At 45.2% G+C, this 17073-nt stretch overlaps 1 protein-coding gene across 1 annotated transcript in view; it reads left to right on the plus strand.

The window, feature by feature from the left end:
- Nucleotides 1–14866, plus strand: part of UBE2QL1 (ubiquitin conjugating enzyme E2 QL1) — a 99962-nt gene extending 85096 nt beyond the window's left edge. Inside the window, exon 2 of the mRNA XM_077492010.1 lies at nt 14031–14866. Within this exon, the coding sequence (XP_077348136.1) occupies nt 14031–14162 (132 nt within the window). The 3' untranslated portion in view covers nt 14163–14866. The remainder of the gene's footprint in view (nt 1–14030) is intronic.
- The last annotated feature ends 2207 nt before the right edge of the window (nt 14867–17073 follow it).

Raw genomic sequence — 17073 nt, forward strand, 5'->3', positions numbered from 1 at the left:
ATCAAGCATATAGAAGGTTGAGTTCCATCGCGTCGGGCAATCGCAAATAAGACGTCTGACCGGCAGATGGTGTCGCCGCTGAATGTCAGCAAGGCGAGCCATGGCCGTGTAAGATCTTCTGAAATGGGCCGAGATTTTCCTTGCCTGCCGCAAGATGTCCTGGACCCCAGGGTATTTGACAAGGAATCGCTGCACGACCAAGTTTAAGACGTGTGCCATGCACGGCACGTGCGTGATTTTGCCCTGTTTCAATGCGCTAAGCAGATTGGCACCGTTGTCACACACCACTTTACCAACTGTCAAATTGAGCGGTGTTAGCCACTCATCTGCCTGTGAACGCAAAGCTGAAAGGAGTGCCGGGCCAGTGTGGCTCTTTGCTTCCAGGCACAACAGACGCAGCACGGCATGGCAACGTCTCACCTGGCATGTGGAATAGGTTCTGGGGAGCTTGGGCGGTGCAGTGGAAGAGACGCTAGCAGCGGAAAAGGAGGAGGCAGCTGAGGAGGAGAGGGAGGAGGATGGAGTAGGAGGAGGAGAAGAAGAGTCAGGCCTGCATGCAATCCGTGGCGGTAAAACCAAATCTACACGGGTGCCACGGGTTACATGCTTGACGGCCGTCAGAAGGTTCACCCAGTGGGCAGTAAAACTGATATACCTTCCCTGCCCGTGTTTGCTAGACCACGTGTCTGTGGTCAGATGTATCTTGGCACCGACACTGTGTGCCAGAGATACATTCACTTGCCGCTGAACATGGCCATATAGCTCTGGGATGCCCTTCTCTGAGAAATACTTCCTTCCTGGGACCTTCCATTGTGGTGTTCCAATGGCCACAAATTTGCGAAAGGCCTCCGAGTCCACCAGTTTATATGGCAGTAGTTGGCGGGCTATGAGTTCTGACAAGCCAGCCGCCAACCGTTGGGCAAGAGGGTTATCCGGCGTCATCATTTTTTTACGCTCAAACATTAGGCCCACGGAAGCCTGCCTTTTTGCAGAAAAATGTGAGCTTGGCGTGATGGAAGGTGGAGTGGAGGACAATTGTGAGGAGAGAGGAGAAGGAGAAGTAGAAGACGAGGCTGGACGGTGAGAGCCTGCAGTGTGGCTTTGTGTGTTCCGTTGCTCCCACTGGGCTCGGTGATGGCTGCTCATGTGCCTTCTTAAGGCGGTCGTCCCTAGGTGAGTATTGGGCTTACCGCGACTAACGCGTTGACTGCAAAGATTGCAGATGGCAACGCTATTGTCAGCAGCGGACACGTTAAAAAAAGCCCACACTGCGGAGCCATGTGCCGGTGTCCTGGGAGCGCCAGATGTGACCGTACATGGTCGATGACTCGCTCCTGATACATTTGCAGTCTGCTTTGTCCCTGCTGTGCAATGTAAGTCATTGCTGCTTCTCCTCCCTATCTGCTGGTCCATATCTCCCTCTGAACTCCCCTCCTCTTCCTCTCTTGTGGGCACCCACGTGACATCACTAGACACGTCATCATCAACGTCACCTTCCCCACCGCTATAAGTAGAGTAGGCAGCAACACCGGGGACCAACCTCCTCCTTGGGCTGATCTGGGTACTGGCGTCAGACTGCTGAGTAGCGCTTGTTGCTACCTCCTCTTCCTGATCCAATACCAAGAGTGGCTGCGCATCAGAAATGTCCTCTTGATATGGATCGGAAAATAATTCCAGTGACTCAAGCGGAAGGTATGTGGTGGTGGTGGTGGTGGTCGTGTTGTTGGTGGTAGTGTCTTTGGGGGTGCACATAGCAGAGAGTGAAGAAGAGGGTGCAGATCGAGAGGATGAGGAGGGTGCAGAAGAGTAAGGCTGAGCGAGCCACTCAACCAAGTCTGGTGCATCCTTTAAAGTAATTGAACGCACCTTCTGCAACTTCCCACTTTGGCTCAAGCCTGTTGCTCCTGCCCTACCCCTACCACCCCTGCGGAAGGGCCTGCCTCTTCCTCTGCATGTCATTTTTTAAATGACCCTGTGACAAAACTCTTAGTCCCTATACCGCTGAAGGACTGCTGCAGTATAGGTGAGCGGTCAGCAGTGGTGCACGTCAACCCTATCTATTGTGGACCTATAGCGGTCCTTACAGAACAGCAGACTGTACCGCACTCAAGCCTATGTACCGTAGCACCCTATACCAAGTTACCAGTCCTTATAAGAACTTTTGTGGACCAAGCAGGTTGTGTATTAGTGTTTAGCAGACTGTACGTCAGTCCCTATACCGCTGAAGGACTGCTGCAGTATAGGGCAGCGGTCAGCAGTGGTGCACGTCAACCCTATCTATTGTGGACCGATAGCGGTCCTTACAGAACAGCAGACTGTACCGCACTCAAGCCTATGTACCGTAGCACCCTATACCAAGTTACCAGTCCTTATAAGAACTTTTGTGGAACAAGCAGGTTGTGTGTTAGTGATTAGCAGACTGTACGTCAGTCCCTATACCAATGAAGGACTGCTGCAGTATAGGGCAGCGGTCAGCAGTAGTGCACGGCAACCCTATGTATTGTGGACCGATAGCGGTCCTTACAGAACAGCAGACTGTAACGCACTCAGGCCTATGTACCGTAGCACCCTATACCAAGTTACCAGTCCTTATAAGAACTTTTGTGGACCAAGCAGGTTGTGTGTTAGTGATTAGCAGACTGTACGTCAGTCCCTATACCAATGAAGGACTGCTGCAGTATAGGGCAGCGGTCAGCAGTAGTGCACGGCAACCCTATGTATTGTGGACCGATAGCGGTCCTTACAGAACAGCAGACTGTACTGCACTCAGGCCTATGTACCGTAGCACCCTATACCAAGTTACCAGTCCTTATAAAAACTTTTGTGGACCAAGCAGGTTGTGTGTTAGTGTTTAGCAGACTGTGCGTCAGTCCCTATACCGCTGAAGGACTGCTGCAGTATAGGGCAGCGGTCAGCAGTAGTGCACGGCAACCCTATGTATTGTGGACCGATAGCGGTCCTTACAGAACAGCAGACTGTAACGCACTCAGGCCTATGTACCGTAGCACCCTATACCAAGTTACCAGTCCTTATAAGAACTTTTGTGGACCAAGCAGGTTGTGTGTTAGTGATTAGCAGACTGTACGTCAGTCCCTATACCAATGAAGGACTGCTGCAGTATAGGGCAGCGGTCAGCAGTAGTGCACGGCAACCCTATGTATTGTGGACCGATAGCGGTCCTTACAGAACAGCAGACTGTACCGCACCCAAGCCTATGTACCGTAGCACCCTAGACAGACCAAGTTACCAGTCCTGATAAAGAGCTTTGTGGAACAAGTGAGTTGTGAATGATTAGCAGACTGCAGCAGAAGGGCAGCAGTCAAGTATAATATTCTTTCTATATTTGGAAGAAAGAATATTATACGTGTACAAGCCTATTACCGTACCACTGATACCAGTCCTGAAAAGAACCTTTGTGGAACTAATAGTAACAGCAAGTCTTTAAAATTATCCTCACTGCCTGACACACTGCTTCCTGCCTGTCCCTATACAAATTGGCAAAAAAGAGTAGGCTGGAACGATTAGCTGGAACAGCTCTTTTGTGGACCTGATAGTAACAGCTAATGATGATGATGATGATGATGATGAAGAAAGACTAATCTGGCTGAGCTGTCCCTAAAATAGCAGCATACAGCGCTCTGTCCCTTTATCTAAACTGACAAAAGAAACTCAGGCTGCTGACCTAACACCTATACCAGTCCTGAAAAGAACTTTTGTGTACCAAATAGCTAGCGTTTTCTCTGTCCCTACTCCACACAGGATCCTTTCCCTACAGTGACAGAAGAAAGAATGTAAAATGGCCACCGGATCGGGTGTATTTATAGGTTAGGGGGAATGTCCAAGTGTCCATGAGCTGTCATGTCTCAATTGGTTGTCCTGTAACACATGATAAACGTGTCACGAAAGGTTAAAGTTCTTGTATACATTAAACACGTAAGTCCGCCGGGGCGAACGACGGAAAAAGGCGTTCGAACCCGCGGACGGCGAAAGTCGGAAATTCGCCGCGAAACGACCGCCGGGCGAACCGTTCGGCCATCACTAGTAAGGAAGCTAATTTCCGTAAGTCACCCCTGCAGTTGCTCAAGGACAATTTATTAAATGTGGTAACACAGAGTTCTAATGTTTTATTAGATAGGACTTCTTTCCGTTAAGTCTGTCTTCTTTTCATAAAGTACTGCATGTCACCAGAGCTGAGCCGGTAGACCTGAGAGCACAGATGAGCAGCATATTCAGTAATTATGTCTCGCTACAGCAACATCTAGTCCACACATCCTACACACAGTTATTTATAGAAAAATCATCCCTAACATCTAAGAATTGTTTCCTATCACGTGTTTAAGATACCGTTTCATTAGTGCCACTAACAAAAAATGCCAGATTCCTGAGGGCCATGAAATGGAAAGTTAAGATGTTCAAAGTTTATATATCTAACTATGTACTGGACCATAGAAAAGCAGCAGTATGATAAATATTAAAAAAATGCAGTTTTAGAATAGGCTGATTGAAAGGGCACTACTGGGAAGTTATTAGAGAACGGTCTGTGAGTCTCAGTGTTTTTCCATGATGATTTGGCACAGCGTCACCAGCCTACGTATTTCCAGGAATACTTAACCCGGAACTCTCCAGGTATGAGCTTTATTGCACACTTACATTGGTCCAGCTTGGAACATTGTAAGTTTGCATATCTCATAATTGAATGAAATAAGGCACTACTAAGTGCAGTAAGACTGTGTTTATTAGATAAGCAAGGTTAAAAACACAGAAGTGATCATATAGCAAGCTCTTCAATCCTTTTGTGATGCTGTTAATGCCCCTCCTGTCCCGGCTCCTCTCCAAACCTTCTACACCAACCAGCAGTCAAAGGGGAGCAAAATACCCATCAAAGATGGCTGTCGCACTTGCGAAACCAGCGTGAAGCAGACACAACCGGAAGTGACGCCACTGGGGACGGTAACATGGTTCAGAGCGTGCGTAGAGCTCTTTTGTCAAATCTGAAGGGATTGAAGAGCTTGATATACATCACTTCTGTTTTTAACCTTTGCTTATCTAATAGACACAGTCTTACTGCACTTAGAGGTACCTTCTATATTTTATGCTTTTTTCCTAGAGTCTGCTTCTACTCCAGTGAAGTGCAGCCCGAGTGTTTGTTAGGCTTATTTTAGTTACTCTATTTCTCAATTCTGGCCATAAAACTGAAGATCCCAGGTGAGGCCCTTTTCATATAGTGCACCCTACTTTTTTCTCTACATATCTCATACCTGAGAGTCTGCTGGAGAACTAAGGGTTACTTTAGTAGCTGGCGCTACTTCCGTATTTGCTGCAATCTTCTGGATCCTGTGCCAAGCGGCTTCCCCTTTGAGCACTGACCGCGAAAGGGGGCGCTCACTCAACACTGCTTGCCTTGTACACTCACTGGCCACTTTATTAGGTATACCTTGTTAGTACCGGGTTGGACCCCCTTTTACCTTCAGAACTGCCTTAATTCTTAGTGGCATGAATTCAACAAGGTATTGGAAACATTCCTCAGAGATTTTAGGGTGCAAAGTGTGCAGAGAAAATATCCCCCACACCATTGCATCACCACCACCGGCCTGAACCCTTGATACAAGGCAGGATAGATCCATGTTGTTTACGCCAAATTCTGACCCTACCATCTGAATGTCACAGCTGAAATCGAGATTTATCAGACCAGGCAATGTTTTTTTGGTCTTCTTATTGTCCAATATTGGTGAGCAGTGCAAATTGTAGCCTCAGTTTCCTGTTCTTACCTGACAGGAATGGTACTCAGTGTGGTGTTCTGCTGCTCCCTCTGCCACTTACCGGAGCCATCAGTATCGGCGGAGGTGAACGGATCCTTGTCCTTGCTGGGCATGAGGGGAAGATGGCCCCCACCCGTCTCCATACCATTGCAGGGCGGAAGCAACATCAAAACGTCACTTCCGCCCATAGCTCTTAAAGGGCCATTTATTTTTATTTTTTCAAATGACAAAACTGTAGCCCATCTGCTTTGAGGTTTGAGGTGTTGTGCGTTCAGAGATGGTATTCTGCATACCTTGGTTTTAAAAAGTTGTTATTTTAGTTACTGTTGCCTTTCTATCATCTCAAACCGGTCTGCCCATTCTCCTCTGACCTCTGACACCAGCATGGCATTGTCCTCCACACAGCTGCTGCTTACTGGATATTTTATCTTTTTCAGACCATTCCCTGTAAACCCTAGAGATGGTTGTGCATGAAAATCCAAGTAGATCAGCAGTTTTTGAAATACTCAGACCAGCCTATCTGGCACTAACCATGCCACGTTCAAAGTCGTATAAAGCTTCTTTCTTCCCCATGCTGGGTTTGAACTTAAGCAAGTTGTCTTCGCCACATTTAGATGGCTAAATGCACTGAGTTAATGCCATGCGATTGGCTGATTAGCAATTTGTGTTACCAAGCAATTAAACAGGTGTGCCTAATGAAGTGGCTGGTAAGTGTATGTTTTTTAAATGAATAAAATGCGTTCTCTAATTGAAAAAGGTGATCATTGATCCTTTCCATCTCATCCAATCAGAGAATGCCTTGGTTTTATTAAAAAAAAAATACAAGGTGTTCTGTGAATGGCAGTAGTGCTAAGCGAGTGACTATTTTTTTTTTTTTTTGTTATGCTGGTAAGATACACTGCATTAGAGCTATACAAGTAGTTCAACAAAACGAAGCATGTACAACAATGAGGTCTAAGTTGGGCGGGTGGGAATATGTCAGGAAACACAGTGGGAAAAAAAAGCGCAAGTGACTATTTGATCAGTATGCAGTGGAGAAGCCATTTAGCACAATGACCAGAAGATTGCGGCTTTCACTTTAGTAATGACAACTACTACAATAATTGTCAGCTGCCCCAGCAGCATCTCAGGTATGAGACATGCATACTTACAATGGTTCAAACTAGAACAATGTAAGTATGCAATAAAGATAATTTCTGGAGTTCAGCTTTAATACCAAAATATGAACTAATCCCAGTTATTATACTTGCTAGTATACTTTGGGATACAATAGCAGGCCATTTTGGATATGGATCTACTGTTACAGGAGTGGCCTGGTATAGGGTCAGTTCTATTTGTAGCTGTATTCTGCTTTAGCATCTTGCTATCATAGGAAGAAACCCAAACATAGGTTAGCTTTAAGGGCCTTCCACTTCCAGACCGCCGCACACCGATATACGTCCTAAATTTGAAAAGGGATATCTTTGTTATGGCAGAGGCAAGCAGCCATAACCCTGGTTTCCTCTTCGGTGGTCGGTCCGGTTACTGTTAATAGTGGTCTCTGCGGCGATTTTGCCACAAGATCACTTTTATCGGCAGGGTGATCTGATCCTTGTCCTTGCTGGGCATAAGGGGAAGATGGCCCCCACCTGTCTCCATGCCATTGCAGGGCGGTAGCGACATCAAAATGTCACTTCCACCCATAGCTTTTAAAGGGCCATTTATTTTAATTTTTTCAAATGACAAAACTTTTTTTTTTTATTGCATTTTTGTGTAAATATGAGATCTGTTGTCTTTTTGACCCCAAATCTCATATTTAAGAGGTCCTGTCATGCTTTTTTTTTTTTAATGAACAGTGTAAAAATAACAAATTAAAGGTAAAATAAATAAGATTTTTTTTTTAAACGCGCGCCATCCCGCTGAGCTCGTGTGCAGAACCGAACGCATATATGAGTAGCGCCTGCATATAAAAACGGTGTTCAAACCACACGTGAGGTATCGCTGCGATTGGTAGAGTGAAAGCAATAATTCTAGCCCTGGATCTCCTCTGTAATTCAAAATATACAACCTGTAGAATTTTTTTAAACGTCGCCAATGGAGATTTTTAAGGGTAAAAGTTTGTCACCATTCCACGAGCAGGCAGAATTTTGAAGTGTGACATGTTGGGTATCAATTTACTCGCGTAACATTGTCTTTCACAATATAAAAAAAATTTGGTTAACTTTTACTGTTGTCTTATTTTTTCATTTAAAGAAAGTATATTTTTTTTCCCCAAAAAAGTGTGCTTGTAAGACCACTGTGCAAATACGGTGTGACAGAAAGTATTGCAATGACCTCCATTTTGTTCTCTAGGGTGTTATAAAAAATTTTTTATATATTATTTGGGGGTTCTATCAAAAAAATTTAATTTTTTTTTAACTTATAAACAACAAATCTCAGAAAGAGGCTTGGTCCTTAAGTGGTTAAAATAAAATAAAATGTTTCTTCCATAAACCTACAAAGATGTAACTTTAGACTGTAACATTATATACACTTCTAATTCTTTAGTATCACTTATAGCCTGCAGCAGTATTCTTCTTTTAAAAAGCTACTTACCGGTACATGTTTCTAGACTGTGGTATAATGTTCTATTGTAGGTTCATGGTAGATTTCCTCTTCAAAGGCACGATTTCATATACGCTATGGAAGCATGAATGGATGAAAAAATTGAAGTATTTATTTCCCTGTTGAGTTATATATTCTTGTAAGCTGCCCACGCAGGGTCTCTGTGTGCTCCTTTCCTGTTGTTTCCTAATGCTTTTCAGTGAAGAGATTTATTCAAGCCTATAGTGATGAGCTAATGTTTGCTTTCTTTCTAAGGCTGATTTGCTATATATCAACCCAAAGGTGAATCATATGGTAAATATACATGAATATATGTAATTTTCATAGTGGGACTGATTTAGCTGTGTGCTATCTGGGTTACAGATTAAACCTTATAACACACTATAGCAGGGGTCTTCAAACTTTCTAAACAAAGGGCCATCAGACTCTAGGGGGGCCGGACTGTGGTCATTAAAAGTATAAAAGGTCCTGGCATAAGTGCGGAAAAAAATAATGCCCTATCATTTGTTTCAGTGGATGTCATTGTGCCTCATCATTGGTGTCAATTTGTGAAATTCAGAAAAACCCATTTGTGAATTGTTGATGACTTGCATATGAACTGCTCCCATGTAATAGCTCTCGGAAGAAAATATGTAAAAATATAAACTATACAAATGTAACCTTACATATATAACGAATATACAAAAAGTATGCCTGTTCCACCTCCATTGTCCTCTGTTCTGAGAGAGAGCACTAGTCCTGGGTGAGGTTTCCTTGACCCAAGCTGCATATATAATCACATGCATAACAACCTAGATTTTCAGTGGTATTTCTCTAAAAGATGGTTATTACTGATACATAAAAGAACATCCATATACTGTATATGGTTGTTCCTGATGATCATAATTTAGGGTTGAAACATGGTTGGATAAATACAATTTTTTGGGAAAAATTTGTGGGATTGTCCATATATACTTTCCATTTTAATATGACATTATGTTCTACCTAGATCAAAATAAAATCAAAGTAAAAATACTTTTTTTTTCACTAACATACAATTTACTAAAGACAAAGATGCTGTGCACTTTGAAAAGTGCAGTTGCACTCTGCAAGTGCAATTGCTCCAGGACTTAATAAATGAGGAAAGCTTTGCTTTGAAAAAGAATACCCGATCACATGCAAGGAAAGTTAATAAAAACAGCACTTTTGCTTGCACATGATTGGATGATGGAATGTTATGTGAAGCTTACCTGCAAACGAAGCCCTCGTCATCCCTGCTGGAGGCTGCATCCATCTTCGCCCCGTCTTTCTTCCAGGTCCACAGACTCCGGCTGTGTGACTGGCTGTGGTGGTGTGATGTCGCTCCCGCGCATTCGCGTGGGAGCCACCGGTCACGGAACAGGGCCCTGAAGAAATGGTCACGGGCGGCCATTCCTTCAGAGCGCATGCACCGATGACATTATTGGTGCAGTATACAGTAATTATCTCCTAAACAGTGCAAGTTTAGGAGATATTTATAATACGTATAGGTAAGCCTTATTATTGGCTTACCTATAGGTACAAACATTAGAGGGAAGTTTACTTCCTCTTTAAAGTGGTTGTAAACCTCAGTCATGAAATTTGAGCAGATCACATACACCTTTAGTGTTTAGCTATTTCTCTCCAAAGCTCTAAGCCCCCGTACACACGGTCGGAAATTCCAACGGAAAATGTCTGATCGGACCGCGTTTTCGGATAATCCGACTGTGTGTGGGCTACATCGGACTTTTTCCGTCGGAATGTCCAACCAACAAAGTTTGAGAGCTGGATATAAAATTTTCCGACAACATGATTCGATCGGACTTTGTCCGATTGTTTGTAGAGAATTCCGATCGGACAAAGTGCAACGCATGCTCAGATCAAATTACGAGACCAAAGTTATTGGCTACTAGCCGGAACATAGTCCCGTCGCAATGAACGAACGTCATCACGTTCCTAAATGATCGGATTTTCCGACAACTTTGTCCGACCGTGTGTATGCAACACCAGTTTCAGACAAAATCCATCTGAAAAAATCAGACGGATTTTTTTGTTGGAATGTCCAACCGTGCATACAAGGGCTAAGTGTTATTTCTCTCTGGTCCTTTGTTCCTCTGTTATCAGAAAGTCACTTCTGAGAAGTTTTCCCGACACAAAATAAATTTGTGTGGGGCTGGAAGGGGGGCTACAATGGAGCTTGTCTATGCTCAACACAGTTCTTCTGCTCTGTGTGTGTGTGTGTGTGTGTGTGTGTGTGTGTGTGTGTGTGTGTGTGTGTGTGGGGGGGGGGGGGTGTTCATTTCCTCCAATCAGCTCTCACACACTGTAACTGTAGCATTTCCGCCCCCTCCTCTGTACTCCTGACAGATGAAGAAGGATTTTTAATGCCGCGTACACACGATCAAACAATCCGGTGGAAAAGTCCGGCAAACTCAAGTCCGCCAAACAATCCCCCCGTGTGTAGCCTCCGGCATACTTTTTTGACCCGAAAGTACGGCGGACTTAGAATGCCGTGTTGCACTCCAATATTCCCGCCGGACTCGCATTTCGGCAGACAATCCGGCCGTGTGTATGCCAGTCCGCCGTACTTTTGAAATGAGCGGACTTTTCCCGCCTGGAGAAAAGTCCGCTCATTTCGAGCGGGTCTCCAGGTAGGCGGGGCCCACGAAGGAGACGTCGCTGGCCCCGCCGCCTGGTATGGACTTTAAAGGGGAACCCCAACGCCGAAAAAATCGGCGTGGGGGTCCCCCCCAAGTCCACAACAGACCCTTGTCCGAGCACGCTACCCGGCCGGCCAGGAAAGGGGGGGCGAGCGAGCGCCCCCCCCCCGAGCCGTACCAGGCCGCGTGCCCTCAACATGGGGGGTGCCTTGGGGAAGGGGGGGCCGCGCGGCCCCCCCACCCCAAAGCACCTTGTCCCCATGTTGATGAGGATAAGGGCCTCTTCCCGACAACCCTGGCCATTGGTTGTCGGGGTCTGCGGGCGGGGGGCTTATCGGAATCCGGGAGCCCCCTTTAATAAGGGGGCCCCGGATACCGGCCCCCCACCCTATGTGAATGAGTATGGGGTACAATTTACCCCTACCCATTCACCTGTAAAATAAAAGTACAAAAAAAACACAACACACGAGATAAAATACTTTATTGCACAGCTCCGGGGGTCTTCCGTCTTTGGGGGTCTTCTCGCCGGACTCCTCCGATATCTTCTTGTAGCTCTTTTGCTAGCGGAGTCCGGCTTTCTTCCTCGCCGCTGCCCTCTTCTTCCGACTTCGGGGGTCTTGTCCCCCTCTTCAGTTCTTCTGTCGCTGTCGCCGCCGCCGCCGCCTTCCGTTCTTCTTCTTCTTCTTCTCCAGGAGATGTTGACTCGACGATCTCTCCGGCCGCAATGCCAGGGACGCGCTGCGCTGCCACTTATATAGGGACAAGGGGCGGTGTCACATGGGTTTATGTCACATGGGTTGGTCACATGGGTTGATGTCACATGGCGACAGTCCCAGCATCCTCCGGGACTGTGACATCGTAAGGGGGCGGGGTCACCATGTGACACCAACCCATGTGACATAAACCCATGTGACACCGCCCCTTGTCCCTATATAAGTGGCAGCGCAGCGCGTCCCTGGCATTGCGGCCGGAGAGAACGTCGAGTCAACATCTCCTGGAGAAGAAGAAGAAGAAGAAGAACGGAAGGCGGCGGCGACAGAAGACCGGGCCACCGCCTGTAAAAGAGCTATAAGAAGGCGCGGTGGCCCTGCAGAAGAACCGAAGAGGGGGACAAGACCCCCGAAGTCGGAAGAAGAGGGCGGCGGCGAGGAAGAAAGCCGGACTCCTCCGCTAGCAAAAGAGCTACAAGAAGATAGCGGAGGAGTCCGGCGAGAAGACCCCCGAAGACGGAAGACCCCCGGAGCTGTGCAATAAAGTATTTTATCTCGTGTGTTGTGTTTTTTTTGTACTTTTATTTTACAGGTGAATGGGTAGGGGTACATTGTACCCCATACTCATTCACATAGGGTGGGGGGCCGGTATCCGGGGCCCCCTTATTAAAGGGGGCTCCCGGATTCCGATAAGCCCCCCGCCCACAGTCCCCGACAACCAACGGCCAGGGTTGTCGGGAAGAGGCCCTTATCCTCATCAACATGGGGACAAGGTGCTTTGAGGTAGGGGGGCCGCGGGGCCCCCCCTTCCCCAAGGCACCCCCCATGTTGAGGGCATGCGGCCTGGTACGGCTCAGGGTAGCGTGCTCGGACAAGGGTCTGTTGTGGACTTGGGGGGGACCCCCACGCCGATTTTTTTCGGCGTTGGGGTTCCCCTTCAAGTCCATACCAGGCGGCGGGGCCAGCAAAGTCTCCTTTGCGGGCCCCGCCTACCTGGAGATGCGCTCGAAATGAGCGGACTTTCCTCCGCTTGTGTGGGCGAGTCCGTTCATTTCAAAAGTAGGGTGGATAGTACGGCGGACTTAGTACGCCGTATTAGTCCGCTGAAAAAGTGCCGTGTGTGGGCAAGTAGCCCGTTCAGAAAGTCCGACGGACAGTCTGGCGGGAAGTCCGCCAGACTAAGTACGTCGGACATACCGCTACGTGTGAACGCGGCTTTACATGATCTGCCCTTTTAAATTAGTGTAGGGAGGAGAAGTCTGCAGATAAACAGGTAAAACCTATGTAGGAGGATTTATTTACTCTCTGTGTATCATCTGAGGCTGTTCAATTCACTGGGTATATGTGAGGGTTTACAACCATTTAAAGCTGGCAATACACTGATCAAAATGTGGCCTGTCTAAGCAGACTGGCTGAATTTCTATAAGTGTGTGACCTACCCCACTCAACAGAAGTTGGTTAATAAATTGCCTTCTGTCAAAGGAACATTTTCCAGTATTCAGTGGCTGCAGACAATTAGCTTCAACCACTGATCAATGTATTCTCACAGCAGACGGTGCCGCTGTCAGAATACAATGTCCCAGGAGGACCTCTTTGAATAGATGGAGGAATCTGTTGGCCAGTCTATTTACCCTAAATAGAGCTAATACAATCAAGATGTAAAATTGTAGGATCTTGGGTGTGATGTCTTTGTTTAAGAAACTAGCAACTAGCAACTACTAAACTATGAGGTTTATTTACTAAAGGCAAATCCACTTTGCACTACATGTGCATTGCAAGTGCACTTGGAAGTGCAGTCACTGTAGATCTGAGGGGGACATGCAAGGAAAATAAAAAAACAGCATTTTTTCTTGTACATGATTGGATGGTAAAATTAGCAGAGCTTCCCCTCATTTCAGATCTTCCCCTCTGATCTACAGCGACTGCACTTCCAAGTGCACTTGCAGTGCAAAGTAGATTTGCCTTTAGTAACTCAACCCCTATATCATGTTCCCTGTGTGCGCTAAAGTATGACTTTCCCTTTTTCATTTTTTAGGTATCTCCTTTGCACAGTTTGGCTTGTTTTAAGCACATGCAGATAATATATTGGATTATCCACTTCTTGTACACAATTTTCAAATTATGCCTATCATCTTTTAAATGTCATGAAAGTACCATGGTTCATAATGACTGCCAGGAAATAATCACATGCATAACAACCTAGATTTTCAGCGGCATTTCTCTAAAGGATGGTTATTACTGATACATAAAAGAAGATGATTTATTACTGTTCTGTTACTGAGTTTTGTAGTTTTAAAGAGATTCTTCATTCTTTTCCCTAGGGTCGTATCTGCAGGAAAGCTGGAAAATCTAAAAAGGCCTTTAGCCGAAAGGAAGCAGAAGCAACATTCAAGAGTTTGGTGAAGACCCACGAGAAGTACGGCTGGGTTACCCCACCTGTATCTGACGGCTGACATGAAACCCCCAGCTAAAACAGACTTCTAGGAAGGGAACCACCTCATCGAGAAAATGAATAAATATATGAATATATTTAAGAAAAAAAGATCGCTATGCCATCTCCTCAATGCTGTACATTATCATTCATCCATTTGTCCTTTTCTACTTCAGCTTCAGTTAAAGAATGTGATTGACAGGAAGACATAATTTATTTATGATGTTCACAAGTGTTTACATTGGAAGACATGGAAGAAAAGCAGTATTTGCCACCGAATGTCGTGTTACAATCATGTCTCCAGACTGATGAGCGATCGTCTTCAGGTTACCATAGAGAGGAGATTGAGATTGCTTCATTGTCCATTCTAGACGCATGATTTTTCGGCTTCTTTCCATGACAGCAGCGCCAAAATGCAGCAGTGGAAGTTCTGTCCACGGCTGCCCAGTTTATGTAAATGTAATTGAAGCCGTTAATATTTAATAGGCAAGCAGTGCATTGCAGGTACATGTTTGCTGTGCTGTTTATCTTTGTCTCTTTTCCTGGCAGGTCGACACAACATTGAAGATTTGTCTTTATGTGGAGATGTGGTCCGCTGTGACTCAAACTTTAGACCTCATTTGTGTTCGATGTGATCTGTGTTGGATAACTGACGAAATATAACAGTGGAAATAATAATGAATTATAGTGTGGAACAATTGAAAAATAAAAATCACTTAAAAGTGAGTTAAGTGTATTCTGAGTGTATAAAAAATATCAATGCCTATTCCTGAAAAATGACTAAACATGACAGAGGCTGTTAAAACCGGCCTTGCATTTCATGCAAGCTTTGCTTTTTTAGTCAAGGCCCTCTTCCCCATCTTAATATGCTGCAGAAATATTTTTAAAAAGCACCTACGGGATATATAAAGTAATTTTCTAGTTAAATATACTTAAAGAAGAAGTATGGACAAAGCTTTTTTTGGCCCTACTTCTCCTATAGATCACAGAAGGGCAGTTAATTCTCATTTTCAGCCATCAGCGGGCTAAAGGCTGCTGTCGGCTGACGTCACTCAGTTGGTCCAGCCTGGGAAAATATCCCAACTTTATAGTCAGGATCCACCAACATGTCTGGACCAGCAGCCTCTCAGTACCGCCGCTGGGAGTCTGAGCTAGCTGCACCCCCTCACCTCCAGCCCACTGCTCCAGGGAGCGCTGCAGGGGCAAAGCAGACAGCTGGTGACTGAGAATCACGGCTCTCTGCTCAGAGTGGAGGGGAGAACTGAGCAATCACTGGTGTTTGATTACCAAGTTTCTACTGCAGAAGTGGTGAGGGACACGTGCAGCATCGGATTGATGCTGCATGCACCTAGGTGGGTTTAAGTTTTTTTTTATATACCCTATACAGACATACCCCACTTTTAACTACACAATGGGGTTTATTTACTAAAGCTGGAAAGTGCAAAATCAGGCTCCCTTTTGCATAGAAACCAATGAGCTTCTAACCCCAGATTATTCAATTAAGCTTTGGTAATAAAAGCTGGAAGCTCATTGGTTTCTATTCAGAAGTGAGCCTCATTTTGCACTTTCCAGCTTTAGTAAATAAACCCCATTATGTACTTAAAAGTGGGGTATGCTTTACTTCTCTTTTAACTTTTCCCCTCACTTTCCGGCAGTGGGGTGGTGATGTCATCATCCTTTCAGCAAGAGCTGGGGAATGCCAAGTACCCCAAATCTCGCACAATGATTCTACACAGCAGTGCTATAGTGTCTTTTCTTGATATTTGGGCTACTTGGCATTGCCCATGATCTCCCTGGAAGGATGATGACATCCCCTTTAGCCAGGCATTATGAGTGGTAGCCAAGTGAAAGATGTATCTCTTTCTCCCCCTGCATGTTTGTATTTATATTTTTTGTTGTTATTGTTATTTATTTGTTATTTTGTTTCATTTGTATTTATTGTATATTATTATTTTTGTATATTAAGGCTAGGTTCACACTTGTGTGGGTGGTTGCAGGTGCTGGAGAGTGGGTAAATCGCACCAGTTTCAACACCCGCAACCACCAACTGCCAAACTACGCTACTCCTTTGCAGATGCACAGGGTTGCAATTCATTTTTAATGGCATCCCCATGTATCTGAAACTGCAGTGCATTTTTGGTTGCCAGAAGCTGCTTGATGCAAAATAATCATGTGATTTCCCTCCAGCTGTGGTTTAAAAATTGTGCAGTAACCTTTTACCTGCATGAATCACAGGCACAGCAGTCCATTCAAATGAATAGGCTATCATTCCTGCACAAACATATCTCGCGCAGCCACATAGCTGTGAATCTAGCCTAAGATAGGGGAGGGGGTCCTAAGGCCTGGTTCACATTAGTGCGATCTGAGTCACACACAATCACGTGACAATGAAAATCAAGATTGTTTTTAATGGTGCCTGTTCACATTAATGTAGCACAACATGATTTCAGAAAAGGGACCTGTGCTACTTTGGTATGATTCCAGAACGATTCTGGCCCCATAAAATATGAAAACCATATCCTAGGAACATCCAAGTTGCATCACATAATTGCACTAAAGGTCAGATCAAAATCTTATCATACCAGAGTGACCCTAGGCTTATTGAGTAAGTTGACCTTGCTATATTTAGCTTTGGATAGAGTATAAGAGTATTAAAACCCCTATCAGTACTGTTGGGGAAGTTTCACTTCCTGTCCCAAAAAAGCAACAGGTAGTGAAATCCCTTCCTAATAAGTAAGAAAATTGTCACTGGAACAGATGCCATATTAGAAGATTCCTGATCTAATTACAGCTGTAAAATGTTTAGATTTACCATTACAATGGTCACTACTTGACTTGTCCTGACATAAGTGCAGAAAAAAATAATGCCCTATCATTTGTTTCAGTGGAAGTCATTGTGCCTCATCATTGATGTCAGTGAGGGGGGTGGAGAA

Source organism: Lithobates pipiens, unplaced genomic scaffold, assembly GCF_037356315.1.
Source record: "Lithobates pipiens isolate NorthernLeopardFrog02 unplaced genomic scaffold, aLitPip1_a1.2 Scaffold_19, whole genome shotgun sequence".
Classification (NCBI taxonomy): domain Eukaryota; kingdom Metazoa; phylum Chordata; class Amphibia; order Anura; family Ranidae; genus Lithobates; species Lithobates pipiens.